A 17,302-nucleotide genomic window follows, 5' to 3' on the forward strand; every position below is an offset into this window, starting at 1 on the left:
AGCTGTGTTGTGAGTGGGAACTATTGTTTCGGCTGCTACTAAAGTATCACTCAAATTCTAAATGTTTATTTTTTGTTATAGTTTTACCCTTGCATTGTTATTATTTTTGTCGATGTTAATAGAAGTTTTGTATTGCAAGGATATTATTGTAATTAAACCTTTGACCATAACACATTATAAAGAGATGACACGTTGGACATTCATCTCTATCCAACTTTAATGACTAGGCCTAGTTGTATTCTCTAGTGAAGAGAGAGGACCTAGGGTTTTACACCAATGAACTTGGCGAGCAAGGCATTTTTTCTTTCTTCTTATCCAAGAAAACTTTAATGAACCTTGATACAATTAAGCTCATGCTTAGCACAATGAATGAAATGTAGTTTTTTTTTTCCATACATCAAAAAAATAAAAGAAACACTTTAACGAGCTTTGGATATAGTTAAGCTCATGCTGTGCATGAAAGATACAGCTTAGATATTCCATGACAAGTTGTGCATGAAAGCTACACCTTATATTTTGTATGCTCGTGACATCTCTTTACATTTATTTTTCAGTAGTAGGTTAACATGAATTTGGAAAATTTTCAAATGCCCACCAAAATGTTTAGTCTAATTCATGACTACACCAAGCTTTTGGAGATTTACAATGTCCCATCAAAGTTTTCTTCATTGTTAATCAAATACCCCCATTCATAAACAGACGTTAGTTAGCAATAAACTCATATTCAAAAAAATACTATTTTAGCCTTGAATAATTAAATAACACATAGGGTTCATGTTTGATTAAAATTATTTGTTTTCGCCACACTGTAGAAATCCAATCGCAGTTACCCTATTGAAAAATTAGGTTGATTGACCTTAGATCATTAGATGCCTAAACTTATGGTTCAGAATTGTTATTTTACCTTTACAACAAATACATGCAAGATTTTTCTATGTTCATGAATAGAAGCACTATATAATGTGAAATTCCTATAGATAAGTTACCTTTTAGATATGAAAAAAAAGCGAGATGTATATGGGCTCGAGTTGGGCTTGATCCAATACTACATTCATTTTCTTGAAAATTGGGTTTAAATTTGGGTCCATATCCAACTTAAATATCAGAAGTTATAAGTTTTTGTAGGACCTTAGCTTCTTGCACATCATCTGTTAAAATTTGGTAGAACATAAATTTTTTATACAAAAGAATTATGTTTCTAAGCCCGCCAATATGGTAAGATCCAATCCTTCTACACTCATTCTTTATATGATGATATTATAGTTTTATGTTAGATATATTTGTCATATTTGCTTCTTCAATTTTTGTCATTAATTGGAAAATGTCTTTTTCTAAAACTGTTTTTTAAGAAATGTTAATAAGTTGGTGTACGCATTCACCAAAATCATCATAACAAATTGCAGCGCCATTGGATCCAAATCCAATTTACACACACACACATACACACACACACACACACTATATATATATATATATATATATATATATATATATATATATATATATATATATATATATATATATATATATATATATATATATATATATATATATATATATATATATATATATATATATATATATGAGAGAGAGAGAGAGAGTAATGCACTGGTTCTGCCCACTTTCTCATTCTGACCCATTCTGCTCCTTCAAAATCATAGTTTTTTGATATTTTTTTCTCACATCTAACACCATAGATATGATCTATAGGTTTTTTAGTGGGAACAGACTTTTGGATCACCGTAATCTAACCTGTATAGAGGTTTTCAGTGATCCAAAATCAATGGTTACGAAAGCATCAATTTTTCTAAGCTAAAAAATACTAACTGTTCAGATTTATCATAAAACACTTCAAAACATATGGCAGAACCGGGCAAAACAAGAAAATGAAGCCTAATATGTTGAGTTCTTATATATATATATATATATATATATATATATATATATATATATATATATATATATATATAGAGAGAGAGAGAGAGAGAGAGAGAGAGAGAGAGAGAGAGAGAGAGAGAGACGTGGGCTGATCAACTTTCCTGAAAGCAAGCCTTTTTGTGTAAGAGACAGACTTTGGGCTGAGCAACTTTTCTAAAAGCAAGCCTTTTCTCATTTAAGAAAGCTTTATCTTAACATGGATAGATTGATTACTTTTTCATAAAAAGGTAAAGAAAATTAGGGCGGTAAGTGATCTGGGTCTCATTTACTTAACTCAACTAAAATCTTTGGAAAGTAGTGGCATTTAAGGATTTGGCAGCTCCTAAATCCTGGATTTAGCAGGTGCGTAGCTGTCAATTTGATGCTGCTTCAGTATAAATACAATGCCACTTTCCATCTCAAATGCATTAACTCTTTGACCAACTTTTTACGAAATGCATTAACTCTTATCCCAGTTCTTAGATTCCAAACAGGCCCTTAAAATAGTGGGAACTTGAAATTTTCGTCATAAAATTCCATGGACGACGATACTCCTTGTCGAAGAAAGCAAAAGTGCATCATTTTATTGACGGCTACAGTTATTGCTGAGTTTTATTGGAAACCATTTTTTTAATTAATGCACTGCATGTGGAGAGAGAGAGAGAGAGAGAGAGAGAGAGAGAGAGAGAGAGGTACCCAACCCAAGTGAACAATGGCTTTTAGGTTTTTTTTTTCAAATCTGAAGATAGATTCAATATACATTGATTTGCTAAAAAACTATACCTAGATCATGTTTTTTAATGAAAAAACATGAAACTTTAAGCTTGAATATTTAAGAAAATTTTAGACTGTCTATTTTCAAACCTTATAAATACCTACTCATGTGTTGAAATTGGAGGACCCGAGAGTTAATTTTATAAAATCAAACATGTCAGATTGAGAATAACGTGAAATAAAACACTTTAATTAGAAGCTCGGTATACTGGCATAGATCAAAGTAGGCAGTTACTCCCTACATATATGTATATCAATTTTGAGCTGATATAACAAGAATGGGCTGATTTAGATCGATTGACAAAGATACTAATTAACATCACTAGGTGTTCCCGCCGACCTAAAAGCAACGACAGTGTTAGCTGTTAAAGGTAGTTTCTATTGTTTTTTTTTTCTTTTTTTGAGGGAGGAAACTTAGTTTTATTTAAAGATAAGTTCAAAAAAAAAAAGCTTAGGGTGATGAGGTATCGACTCTAGCTTTACAAGAAGATCAGGGCAGTTAGCGAAAATGAGATGAATCCAACGAACATAGGCGGATGCCTCCCGAAACAGTTAATTTTTTTTTTAAAAAACCCAGTCCTAGCCCAGCCCGGATTCCATATGAAATAGATTTTTATCCATTTTTGTAGCCCAGTCCTAGCCCAGCCCTGACTGCAGCAAATAGTTTGATTTGTCCATATGAAATAGATTTTTATTAATAATTGTAGCCATTTTTTATTTTATCTCAAAAAAAAAAATGGGGGCGCTGCCCCCGAACCCCCGACTATCAAACCAGTTTTTTTTCCTACACCCCTGTTTGCCCCCCCCCCCCCCCCTCACATGAATCCTAGCTACGCCACTGCCAACGAATACATCAAAGAGAAAGGTAACCCTTATTGTTAAGATACCACCACTAATGAGTGTGTATCCACTTTAGAACCACAAAGCAAAGTGATAGGATAGTCCTTTTGAATATGTAAGCTTTTAAAACACACACTCATATATATATATATATATATATATATATATATATATATATATATATATATATTAGGCCTTATTTCTTGTAATGCCTCTTTTTGCTTGGTAAGTTAAAAGTGTTTTATGATAGATCTTAACCGTTAGATGTGTTTAGCATGCTCTATTTAATGAGAATCGATTTTTGGATCATGTTTTTTCAAAGAAAAAACATATTTTTTTGAGCCAGAAAAAATTGATAACTTTATCACCATTTTGTAAAAAGGAAACTTAAGAAATGCATATATATATATATATATATATATATATATATATATATATATATATATATATATATATGTGAGTGCTTCTATGGTAGTATCTAGTACAATAGCCGGCAGGAATGGCAAACTAGTTATTTGTGAAAAGATGAGGACTGGTAGATTTCAGTGGTGGGTAGGGTGCTGGTCTGGGTGGGTAAGGAACTTCATTATTGAGTAAAGAATTTTTTGTATTCCCGCAATCTCGTATCAATGTTTTTAAGATTTAAGTCGTATCAGGTCAGAGCAAAGCACTGAGGGGCTGCCGTTCATCCATGCGATGAACAACATCGATTCTACGGTATCTAGATGGGTCCCACATTTTTTTTTACAGCTGGTGATGTCCCCAATGAACGGCTGAAAATTATTTCATTTGGGATGCCGTTCATGAGATGGATGAACGGCATCAGAGCAAGCATTGGTGGGTTAGTTAGTGGTTGTGTGACCTGACAGGCACTCTTAAGAATCTGACATCACTTTTCATATCGTAATGTTTTTGACCTCTTGGTGTGGGACTGACTGGACCGTAGTCATCCCGTTAGGGTATGTTTGATGGCTTGTCAAGGGTTGGACTAAATGAACAAAAAAGATGGAACATAACATTGGTTCTGATCGTTCCCTAACAACTGCTTCAAGTTCAATGTTCGTTTTGACTATACTCATATTATATGTTCCAAATGTCGGTTGTTTGATGACAAAGTGCCGATCACTTTGACAGTCATGGATAATGGGTCAAATTACTTTGTTTTGGATTGAATGACCCTATTCAATTTCTATATTATCTTCTCATAAGCGTTTCTTTTCCTCTTTTTTTTTTTTAATTTGAAGCTGTGCACAATGCTTTCATCAGATCCTCTTTAACATGTGGAACTCTTCTTCAATCTGAAAATTCAATCCAATTTTCACATTAGCAGCCATTTCATTTCACTCACTTTCATTTTCCCTTCCCATTTCATTTTTTTTCAACTCCCTTTCCCAAGGTACAACAAAGGCCTACACCAGCTAGCACATCTATGGACAACCCAACAAGCCTTTTAAGTGTACACACAGTTTATTCAATCACCAAGGAAACCATAATTTCCACTCAGGAACCCCCCCCCCCCCAAAAAAAAGAAGGAACGAAGAAGAAGAATAAGAGGGGATCGATCAATTCCCATCTCTAAGTTTTTTTCTTCTTCACACTTTCGGAGATTCAAACCTTTTCGAGTTTCTTCACTTTGATTACGGGATTGGCCTTCGCGATGGCTTCCAGCTCGGCAACCTTTAAGTCGAACACGCAGACGTGCTTCTCGGGCAAGCGATGCGATGCACAAAATGTGCTACCTGCACTTGAACTCCGTTAGACCCACCCGCTTGTTGTAGATGGAGAAGCGATTCAACTTGTCGGAACTCGGCGACGAAAATGCCAGAGAGGAGGAAAGGGAGATGAAGGCAGAGATGGACTGACACTTTCCCCCGCCCCGCCCATTCATATTTTATCTTCTCTTACTAACCCTAACCCTATTTTATCAGTCGGAGCCGTCACCGTTGCATCTTTCCCTTCCCCATCTGCATTCTACTACCTCTGCAAGAACCAGCATCTCGAACACCCGCACTTCATCGAGATCCCCCTTTCCTCCTCCCACGGCCTCTTCCTTAAAGGTGATCATGAACGGAATCGAGTCCCCAAACAGGAACTCTCAAGATGGGTTTCTATGTTTTTACTTTTTTTTTTTCTTTCAAGATTCTTGATTCTTACCAGTGGTTATCTTGTTTCAGATTTTGTATGCCGTCTAAATGTTTTAAGAGGGAAGGGGATGCCTGCATTATACTCGTGGTCCTGCAAAAGGTATGAAAATGAACACACGAAACTGGGATTTCTTTAGTTGGCACCATTTCTTTCTCCATTCTTTCATCTTTTAAATGTAAAATTCTCGTACCCACTTAATGCTATTCTCAGACACCTCTATTTTCTTTGATTCTGTGGCTAGCAATGCTAATTAGGTATTTTTGTCTCTCTTTTTTCTTCTTTAAATATTGCATTGGAAAGATTAGGGTTTTGTGAATCTTTCTTTTGTTTTTGCGAAAAAAACATAGGCTATAACGGGTTCGTGTGGCACGATCTCTATGAAGACGATTTGATCTACCCCACAAATGGGAACGAGTATATTCTAAAAGGCTCTGAACTATTGGAAGAGATTATGTCCCCTTCTAGTAATAATTTTCATTTTTTTTATCAGTTTAACTTATATGTTGTTTGCTATTCATCTTTTTTTTTTCAAATTCTTGGTCCACATCTTCGTTTTTCCTTCAAAATTCAAACTACCAACATCAATTTTTTTTTTCAAATTCATGACCTTCATCTTCAAAGTTCCGACTCTCTATTTCATAAATGGCCAGCAACACCCGCCACCCATTTCCCAGACCAAGCAACATCGAGAATCCTCTTCCTCGGCATCCACCTCATCCTCCTCTCCCGACTCCAAAAAAACTTATTAGATGACTTGTGGCCAACTTATTAGATGGCTTGCATAAGTAGGGGATGGAGACGGGCAGGGGACGAGGATGGAGATTAGTATTTTGAGACGGGGCAGGAGTGGAGGTCTAAAGTCTCCCTCCCCTACCATAAGGGTGGACCCAAGATCAAGGTTACATTTTAGAGACGGGGCGGGGGTGGAGACCTTGTCCCCCGCCCCGCTCCGGTCTACTGCCATCCCTGTACGGAATGTGCTATCAAACTTACCCTTAACGTTAACGTTGTGGCTAAGAAAAGAATAAGAATTTAAGAAAACTAACTGAACAACGTTTCAGTTATTACGTTTAGCCAGATCTTTTGTTTTCCTTTTTTCCATTCACAGTTTACCTTTATTTAGTTAGTTAGATAAAGATAAAGTATTTGTCGAGAAAATTTTAGTAGGTAAGTACAATAATGTCATCTTTATATGATAGTCGGCTGTGTGAAATTAATTAAACTAAAAGGGCAGGTTAAACATAATAAGCAAATTTTTTGCTACCTTATGTAAATATTTGATGTTTATTGGGCTTTTCGTGAATTACAGAAAAGGAGGCCCATTAAAAGAAAGGAAGCCCAACCAACAGCGTCGTTTAGAAAACAGAGTCGAGGGCGTAGTACTTACAATAGAGAGAGAAAGTGGAGAGAAGGAGTGAGTCGATGGTGGAGTTACAGTAGAGAGAGAGAGAGTGAGTCGATGGCGGAGTTACAGTAGAGAGAGAGTCGATGGTGGAGTTGCAGTAGAGAGAGTCGATGAAGTTACAGTAGACGAAGAAGCAGATGGCGATGGTGGAAGCGCAGTATTCGACGGCGAAGACGTCAGTGTGGTGGGACATAGAGAATTGCCAGGTGCCGAGGGGGGCGGACCCCCACGTGATCGCCCAGAACATAAGCTCCGGCCTCGCCCACGTCGGCTACAGGGGCCCCGTCTCCATCTCCGCCTACGGAGACACCACCGGCATCCCGTCCTCCGTCCAGCACGCCCTCTCCAGCACCGGCGTCGGGCTCAACCACGTCCCTGCCGGTAAATTCCATCTTCCCCTTTCCACTTCAAACCCTATATCTATATGCCCTGGTTCCGCCCGATCTATCGATCGGTCGGTCGGCGAATCTGCTTCCTTAAAACCCTAGTTCATGTCCCCTTTTCTTTCTTCCTGAATTGAATGTGCGATCGGTCGGTGAGAGGCGCTGATTTCTGGTATTCTGCTCTTCTGGATCGTTCTATCTATTACTTGCATGAGTTGATTTTGCAATGCCCTGTGCAGTTCTAGGGGTTGATTTGCATAATTAAACCCTAATTCTCCGGGAATTTAGTCTAGGTAAGATGGCAGGTTGCTGTGATTATCGTTTACTCTCTCTCGTTAGCTCGGCAAAACCCTAACTTTCTGGTTCTTCAGCGAGTAACGAGATGCTGTATTTCCCTTTTCGTTCTGTTTGCTATCTTATTTGTTTTATTTGATAACTGGGGCGAGAGAGTGTAGAGGAGATAATTTTTTTCATTTCATTCTGATTTTAAGGTCTGACCTGTTGGCCAGTTTTCTGTACATGTTTTGGTCTCATAACTTTGCACATATGCTTAACCGATTATAACGGAATTTATAAACAGAAAATTTTATCTTTGCAGTAGATGCTTTTGATCTGCTCCCATAAAAAGGAAAAAAGTGCGGAAAGGTAAGACTGTAGCTCTTAGATGTGTGTTTTAGGGAATAATATTTGAATTCCTATGAATTTTAATGGTTACAGGTAGTTGGTGTGGTGGACCGTAACTGGTTAGATAGGTATATGAATCTCGTTGATGAACATCCTTAGTTGGTAGGACATTTTATATACCTTATGCAGATTTTCTTGAACAAAAGTATTGAGATTACTGTCTTTGATATGAGATCTAGAGATTTGGGTCAAAATAAGTTGCAGTGCTCCACTCTTCTCTTCTCTTTTCTATGCTAAGTTCAAAAATCGATACAATAGGTCAAGGTTCGGTATTGGAGTTTCTATTAAATAATGGGTGTGGATACGGGAATGCAACCATTTTTTTTAACTTATCCAATATAACTAAGATATAAGGGGATATGGTATGGGAGTGAAAATGGAGTATCCGTGTGACAGTGTGTGAGATGCCAACTTGGGAGTTTTGTGAAAGGTCTAGATGCACTTCTGTCCTTTGGGATATGTGCATGATCATTCCTTCATTTGGTTCCCCGGGCATTTGTGGCAGGGGTTGGGAATGGTTGTTGGGGAACGTGGAAGGAATTAGATGTATGACTGGACACAGCTCGTGCATTGGATGGCAATTGAATGTCTTGGTGTTCAAAAGAAGAGTGTACATACTGGCCAACAAATCACCAAATGTTGAATGCTGTCAGTCCAATGGACAATGGTAACAAAAAATGGCACAACATGGAAAACATAAGCTGCCCTGTTTGTGTGAAAGAGGTAAATCAACAAATGGTAATAACACATCATTTAAGATAGTAGATAATACCATCTTCAAATAAATTGCATGATTAAAAATGGATGGCTATATGCTAAGACTTGGATGTGCAAGACATTCATTAGATATATGGTGATCATAATAACCCTTTGAGTTGAAATTCAAACATTTCCCTGGTGTTGAAATAAACATATAACCCACAATGTTAAAAGACATCTAAATTAATGATGGAATGCAGGAGATCTTGAAATACAAGCCTTCCATGAGGCAATAGTAGATGGTATCATTGACAAGAAATGCTGAAGGGTGCAAGTGGTTTACAAAATTAAATTCATAACTGATGAAATAGTAGACCATTGTAATGCATGGCTAGTAGCATGATGCTGTAGTTGTGAGGAAGGAATTGATTAGGATAAGGCATTTTATTCTTTTGTCCAAATGGGTTAATTACATATGCACTATTTTTTTTTTTTACAATTAGGACAGAAAGATGGGAGTTCTATTAAGTAGGTGTTGGAAGTTTGGATGAAGCATGTGTGGAAGAACCTTCAAGGTATTCAGAAAGTGACTTAATAATGGTCTTATTGGTGTAGAAGCAATATATGGTCTGAGACATGCTTCTCATTCATGGTTTGGAAGCTTTACTGTTTGGTCATATAGAGTTATTTAGATTTCAAATTATTCACTTTTTTTGGTCATTTGAAACTTTGGACGTATTTTAAAACTGTCCTAGTTATTGTGTTGATAGTTCTTTTCTTGGATATACCTGGGCCTTCTCTCTTGTTACCGTGATGGTTGTATGTAAAAGTATTATTCTTCTGTTTGGAGGGAAAAGTCAGTTCCATATTTTGAAAGCTGTAAAAACAAAGAGTTTTTTTCTGTTATTCTGCCTCGAGGTTTTCTAAAGGATGCAAGGAAATTATTATTAATTGGCACCATTCAATGTGTGAATCACCGTATGATCAGGGTTCCAATAGAATCCTCAAGGAGAATGTCAGGTTGATACGTGTGATTGTTAGAAGATGCGGTTGTGTAGGTAGGTGACTGTATTTTGGTGATTAATTTCTTTGTCAGAAGGAGGATCTTTAATCACTAAAAATCCTTTAAGATTTCATCGTTGAAGAAAATGAAGTGTGTTTTATGGTCAGCCTAAGCCATTAACAGAATTGACAGAATCCAACCTCGACATAGTAGGTTATCTGCATTTGTTTCTAGATGATTTTTGACCTTTGGATGCTGCTCTTGGCTTTTGTTTTGGTTGACCGTTAGCATGTCACAAAAGTTGGTTAATTTGAAAGTTTGTCAATTTATCTTTCTGCTTGTTATGAGAGTCAGATGGTAACCATTTTGTTCTTTGTTTTCTTCTCTTTCTGTTGTTTGGATTGATTTTGGAGTTAGTTTTTCAATTTCAGTGAGACCATTTTATTTCAAATGCCAGAAGCCTTGATATTGAGAAGAAATAGTCCAAGCTTTAACCTCATTATCAAGTTGGGTCATATATTCCTTGGCTTATCTGATCTTTCCTTGCCTCTAACGTTTCTCCCATATTTGTCATGGTATGCTTGCTTAACTAGCAATTCTTTGATTGGGTTCTATTTATGTGGCCCTTCAGGTTTGCCTGTTGCTATATCTTTATTTTTTCTCCCTTCTCTTCTCTTTTGACTTCAGCTCCAACTGCTGCCATATGCCCTCTGACTAGATCTTATATTATGCTAGTCTTGTTGCATTTTGCTTTTGGTGCACACACAGTACTTCCTGGATGCCACTGTTTTGGGGCATGACCAGCTCACAGCAGGCGTCTGATGAAAAACCACTCTCTTTCTTTGTGTCCCTTCCTAGGCAGCACACATTCCTTCCCTTGCTAATGCTGAATTATGAAATAATGTCCTTAGCTTCATTGAGCTTCTTTTCTGTTGCATGTGCACTGGCATTCTCATGCACATTGACAACACCCAATATCTGATTCCTCCTATGGTAAATTGGAGCATACATGCACGAGGCATGATCCCTTCTTTGTCCCTGCTGGGTCCTCAAGCTCTTTCTTACTCTGGCTATTTTTCTATCATACACTTGATTTTGATTGTGGATTAAGATCTATTTTCTGGTATTGCACCTGATTCTGCTAGAGCAGGACCCTTTGGTATTGTTCACCATAGCTCATCTTATCTGTGTTTACTTTTACTGATGTGTGTTGCATCTTTTACTTGTTCCTTTTTTCCCTCCAGGATCTCCATCCGTTTATTCTGTGTTTCTACTATGCTTTTTTTTTACTGATAAGTTTTTTTGTTTTGTTTATATTTTAACATAAATGAAAACCACTGACATTTTGTATACTCTTCTAAAATTGGGCATTTGGGTGCTGGTGTCGACACTACTTGGTCCTAGTCTTTAGCAGTTCAGTTCTACTGTAGATTTTCTTTTATACGATTTGTTGATGTTTAGTCATTTTGATTTAGTAGTATTTTTCTTTGTGGCATCTTATAGGTGTTAAAGATGCAAGCGACAAGAAAATTCTGGTGGATATGCTGTTCTGGGCAGTAGATAATCCTGCCCCTGCAAATTTTCTGTTGATTTCTGGGGATCGGGACTTCTCAAATGCACTCCACCAATTACGCATGAGAAGATATAATATTCTACTAGCACAGCCTCGGAATGTTTCTGCTCCCCTTCTTGCTGCTGCAAAGACTGTATGGTTATGGGCAAGCCTGTTGGCTGGTGGTCCAACATTGCCAAATGGTGCAGGATCAGCACCACAAGGTGTATCAGGTGACCTAGTGCAACCAGTCGATGCGTACAACGCTGATAAGCTCAGAACTGCATTTCCTGAAACTCAGCAAGAAAAGCAGTCTGTGCATTCAGAAACTGAACATACACAGTATTTTTCAGGTAGTCAGAAGTTCCATGGTAATAAGGCTACTGATAAGACTAAAGGGAAACAAGTCAAAAGAAACACAGGACAATCAAATGTTCCAAAAAGTGGGAGCCCTAAAAGTCAGCCAGCTCAATTCAGAGCTCAATATGCAAACACTAGCTCGGACAAATCTGATAAAATGAATGCCCCATCTGATTCAAAGAAAAAGCAGGTCAAGCAGCAAAGTAAAATTCCTAATCAAATGAATGCCCCATCTGATTCAAAGAAAAAGAAGGTCAAGCAGCAAAGTAAACTTCCTAATCAAAATAAGCTGTAAGCCTGTATGCTTTAGTGATCAACCTTACCACCTTGCTTCTTTGAATGCTCTATGCATATTATAGCATTTTTGTGCATTACAGAAACACAATGACTAGCAGTAATAGTGCTTCCCTTTTTTTGCACATTTGGATATGTTTTATTTGCAATTTCATGAATGGTCGGTTTAGTTAGCTTTTCTATGGATTAGTTATCTTGTCAGTGTAATTTGGATTTCTATCTTTTATGTAATATTAAAAACTCTACCTTCATATTTTGATATCAGAATTTAAGCTAGTTTAAGGCATTCCATTTTATAAGGGCTGCTTTTTTTTTTTTAGTATCAATGGCTTAATTAACTAATGAGCATCGAAGAAAAGGTTGACTATGTGTAACCATGGTGGTTAATCTCTGGTATTATCAGGCCAGCTGTACTCGTGATGTTCAGATGCCAGCAAAACCAATATTTGCATATTTGCATTTGCTTTGTAATGCAAATAGACCACTTGCAAGTGTGACCGGATTTGGATGCAAAGTTAATTGCACTTTGCTAGAACTCAAAAATTTTGCCCCTCATTCTTCTTTTAGGTAGGGGTGGCAAAACCTGACAAGACTCGCCAACCCGCCTCTTAGGTGGGTTCGGGTTTGGCAAAAACGAAGCCGTTTAATAAACGGGTCAACCCGCTTAATCCGTTTATTAAACGGGTCGGGTTCGTGTTAGGGGTTATGCCAACCCGGCTGACCCGTTTAATAAACGGGTTAGGCGGGCGGGTCAACCCGCTAACCCATCCGCCAATCCGACCCGCTAACCCACCAACTCGTTTACCCGACCCAACCCGTTTATTAAGCGGGTTGGCGGATTGTGTCGGGTTACCTGTTTAATAAACGGGTAGGGTTCGTGTTTGCCACAGCTGACCTGTTTAATAAACGGGTCGGTTTGGGTTGAGGTATGCTGACCCGCCAACCCGACCCGATTGCCACCACTACTTTTAGGTGACCTTTGATAGGTGGGACACGATGGTCTATAGTATCATATGCTCCATGTCCTGCATTAAACAAGGGACATGGATGTCCCACCAAAGCAGGACTTGAGGTCCTTGAGTTCCACTTTGGTGGGACAGTTTTGTTGCACCCTGAGGGGTACGATGAAACCGTATCGGTGGCAGCTGCAGAGGCGTAAAACTCTGAAGCTAGGACCCTCACCCCCAAGGCCTATGTTGAACGTTGGCTAGCACAAGGGAGTTTGACACTCAGGAATTGAACCTCGCCTGCGCATTTGAAAGCCTAGGCCTCACCTCAATACGCCAAGCTCCCTTGGGGTGGGTGGCACGAGTAAGTTGATGATCATTGAGAGACCGGTCCATCAAACAAAATGGCAGATCGGTAAAAGAGGGAATTTGAAAGTGTAATGCAGAGAGCTGAGTTGTGCTAGACTCAAAACTCAATTTGGGGACTTGAAGAACCAAATCGGGTTGAAAAACAGGGGTCAGAAGATTAGTTCAACAATGAAAGGCATGGGCTCAGTGAGATGACTAAAATTATGAAAATTGCAGTTAAAGGCCCGGTTTAATACCGTAGCATATTCTATCGTCTTTGTACAGGTTCAACAGATTTAGAAATTCTGTAGCCAAGTCTCAATGTAATTCAGTAGTTAATTTTTTTGTCCACACTGTGGCTTCTTCAGCTGGAATACGTCAATGGAAGGACAAGCCACCTGATTGGCACCCTTCCAAAGGGCAATTGTAAGAGCTTCTAGCTCATTTTTTGTACTGTTTTGTTGAAATGAACTGGTAGGGGTCTGCCTAACCCCGGCTTGTTTATCCAAAAAAGAAAGAAAGAAAGAAAGAACTCATTGGAAAACTTTAGATATTCCAGGTTGATTTTCAATTGAATAGGTGAAGTGCTGATTTTATTCGGACCAGCTGATTCAAACCAATTCTGGTAACATTGGTCCTAATTGACAATTCATGGCTTAATGTTAAAAATTTCTATATATATATTTTTTTTTTTTGAAAGTCCAGCTGGGGGTTAGGCAGACCCCTACCAGTTATACAACTATACCATTGGGACCAGACAAGCGGAGCCCCTGTTGGTTTAAAAATTGCCAACTTGAGAAGGCTTCAATGGTGAATTTAACTGTCCCAATAGAGGGGGAACCTCAATTGGTGCAAAAAAACTGACACCTCCTTGGGGTTACGTCCAGTCTAAATCATCACCTCTACCTTCATAAGACTCATATATTTAATGCCCGTCATTCAAATCCCAATGCTATGGTTGTATAACTGGCAGGGGGTCAGACTAACCCAGCTTTCTTTGTCGAAAAAAAAGTAGGTGTACTCTTCGGTGGGCAGAGGGGACTTCAAGGCAGTGGCGTAGCTAGGATTCATGTCTGTGTGTGTGGTGGTGGGGGGGGGGAGTTCGGGGGTAGTGCCCCCCCAATTTTTTTTTTGAGATAAAATAAAAAAATGGCTACAATTATTAATAAAAATCTATTTCATATGGACAAATCAAACTATTTGCTGCAGTCAAGGCTGGGCTAGGACTGGGCTTTTACAAAAAAAAAAATTAACTGTTTCAGGAGCCAGGACTGGGCTACATCCCAGTCCTGCCCTCCCCCCCCCCCCCCCCCCCCCAGCTCTGCCTATGCTTCAAGGGTTTTTACCAACTGAAAGACTTGGCCTAGCCAAAAGAAAAGAAAAGAGCAAGGACATCTTCTCCAAACCCACATTTAAACAGTGGACGTGGAGAGACATGATTGTATGATCGGCAACCTTATAGGTGTTGGGCCCTTTTGAATAGGCAGGCAAGCATGGGTCCCCTCCTTGGGGGGTGGGGTGGTGGTGGTGGGCAAGGAGCAATACATGGTTGGGGCCCAGATCATTGTATCTACTTTCTTGGATTTGTTCAACCTTATTTCATTTCTTGTAAGGAAGGGCCTAAGATTGTCTTTGGAGCAAGTGAAGCCTCCGCTTGTCTGGTAGGAGCAGCTAGTGCACGTTGCAAGTTTAAATCCCAATGGTGTCGTTGTGTAACTGGTAGGGGTCTGCCTAACCCCAGCTTGCCTTTGAAAACGTAGCTAATTAAGTTTTTCTAATCAATGGGTGAAACAGCTTTTGTAGTGGAGTAGAATTGTTTTCTTTCAAAATAAGTCTGATGGTGAAGTTAAGTTTGTTAAGCCATCGACTGTGATGATGGTTGTCAGTGTTCAGCCCATGGACCCCTTGCTGCCATTCATCTCGAGGACAAAAAGCACCTGATATATCTTGGATCGGATCTGTCCAATACACATTGACCTGATTCAAACAGGGTACACATTTTTAGAACAATTGTCCTTGTGGGGATTTGGCCTACCAATGGAAAATGTTTCGAAATAGAAATTTTAGGGATTTTTTTTATTATTTTCTTAACACGATTTTCAAGAAAATAACAAAAACACTTTTTAAGTACGGTTCAAGCCAGGTTACAGTTTACAACTTACGCGTGTAAGACTAGAATAACTGAATCAAACCATCATTTGAATTACAATAAATCAAATACTAGTTTTCCAAATATCAAAATTTACAAGACTTAATGAAATAATAAAGTAAATAAAATGATATAATCCATCCCGAGCTTACTGTCATCACCCTACGGCTTATTCGTTATATGAAATATTAAAAGTAAAGACATTAGCCATAGCCTCAGTAGAAAAACACCCTAAACATGAGCATGAAAAAAACACAAATACATAAACCATGCATCTTTCCCAATGCAACAAATCATAGCATATAAACACAACAAAGTTAAATCACAACAATGATAATTTAATCATGCAAGATTATACAATAATCATTCTTACCATCAAGTAACGAACATGCATTATATAATTAGTATAGTCAAGATCACAGTAAAATAGATCCATATATGCCAACATATGTATGAAGTAAAAATTATACGTGACATGTATAAAATTTTATGCCAACATTCAATGAATCATTTAAACACTTGTGAACCTAATCAAATGCATTATTTTTCATTCCTATCCTAAGGGATACATGCCCAGGACTTAATTCTAACTCAACAATTAGATGATAGTTTATTATGCTATCCATTTTAATTAACCCATTGATTCAAAGAGTCAAACCAAACATCACCTGAAGCGGTCTTTAACCGAAATAAACTTAACAATGGCGTAAGAAATCGATTCTTACTCTGCAGAGCCTGACTGCCTACTTAGGATGAATTGGCATCCCTAGCCTCCTATATCAACAACTCGGGTTCAAGAAGTGTCTATACCCTCAAAACGTATTAATCGACATGTGTACTTTCTACCCTCTTCAAAATAAGCCATTAAAACAAATGATTTATTAGGTGTTAATTATATTGAGTTCAACTACAACACCAGGTGCACTCAACACCAGGCTCAACATCTCTAAGATCCACTATGGGCAATTCAAACATTTTCCTCATAAGGCATGAACCCACACCTCCTACCATCACTGAGGTGTCCTAACATAACTCATTTGAACCAACTCAAGGTACATACTCTCTTATAAGGAGCACAAAAGAGTCTAGTTAAACTGTGTGTATATAAGCATGTTTATTATAATTGGACTAGGTGCTCACAAACACTCCTTGGTTTCATCGAACCTGACTCACATTCGAGCCCCATGTATGCATGTCTCATTTGACTTACAAAATATCACATGCCGCATACCACACTCTATGATGCATGAGACTCATTTTGATTTAGCATGAACCATGAATTTCATAAAATAACACATGCATGCTTATGCATATTACATGACCCAAACATCATGATTAACTCTCATGTTTTAACATGCAGTCTTATATGCCATCATAAACAAATAATCAATATGCTTGCATACATTATATTCGTGAAATATCACATATTAGCATATACTTGATTAATATCTCATATAATAAGCAAACGTATAATTATAACAAAATAAGTTCACAAGTCAAAATATTATCCATAATCAAGAATTATAAAAAATTATAATTTGTATGTTGTTTACGGGTCTGTCAGATCATCAAACCTAACAGATATGTTTTCATAAAAATTCACAGTCGTACTAGAAGGTATTAACTTTCAAATCTAAGTAATAGATCTCAGAAAAATAATTTTGTTTGCCCATAGAAATTCATGGACCAGAGACTGTTTTTTTGTCCTGTGAGATCCTAACAGAAACTTGTTTCATAAAAAAGTAGTCACTAGACCCAATCTGAGAAGGATTTCATCCTCCCAAATTTTCTGGTGATAACCA

General features: G+C 37.9%; 1 protein-coding gene across 1 annotated transcript; it reads left to right on the forward strand.

The window, feature by feature from the left end:
* Positions 1–7,032: 7,032 nt before the first annotated feature.
* On the forward strand, positions 7,033–12,328 carry LOC149826666 (uncharacterized). Its single transcript, XM_090018932.1, has 2 exons — positions 7,033–7,462; positions 11,354–12,328. Exons 1-2 carry the CDS (start codon positions 7,219–7,221, stop codon positions 12,055–12,057), a joined length of 948 nt encoding a protein of 315 aa, XP_089875058.1. The 5' UTR covers positions 7,033–7,218; the 3' UTR covers positions 12,058–12,328.
* Positions 12,329–17,302: the final 4,974 nt, after the last annotated feature.

Source organism: Nuphar pumila, chromosome 10, assembly GCF_984573655.1.
Source record: "Nuphar pumila chromosome 10, dmNupPumi1.hap1.1, whole genome shotgun sequence".
NCBI lineage: Eukaryota > Viridiplantae > Streptophyta > Magnoliopsida > Nymphaeales > Nymphaeaceae > Nuphar > Nuphar pumila.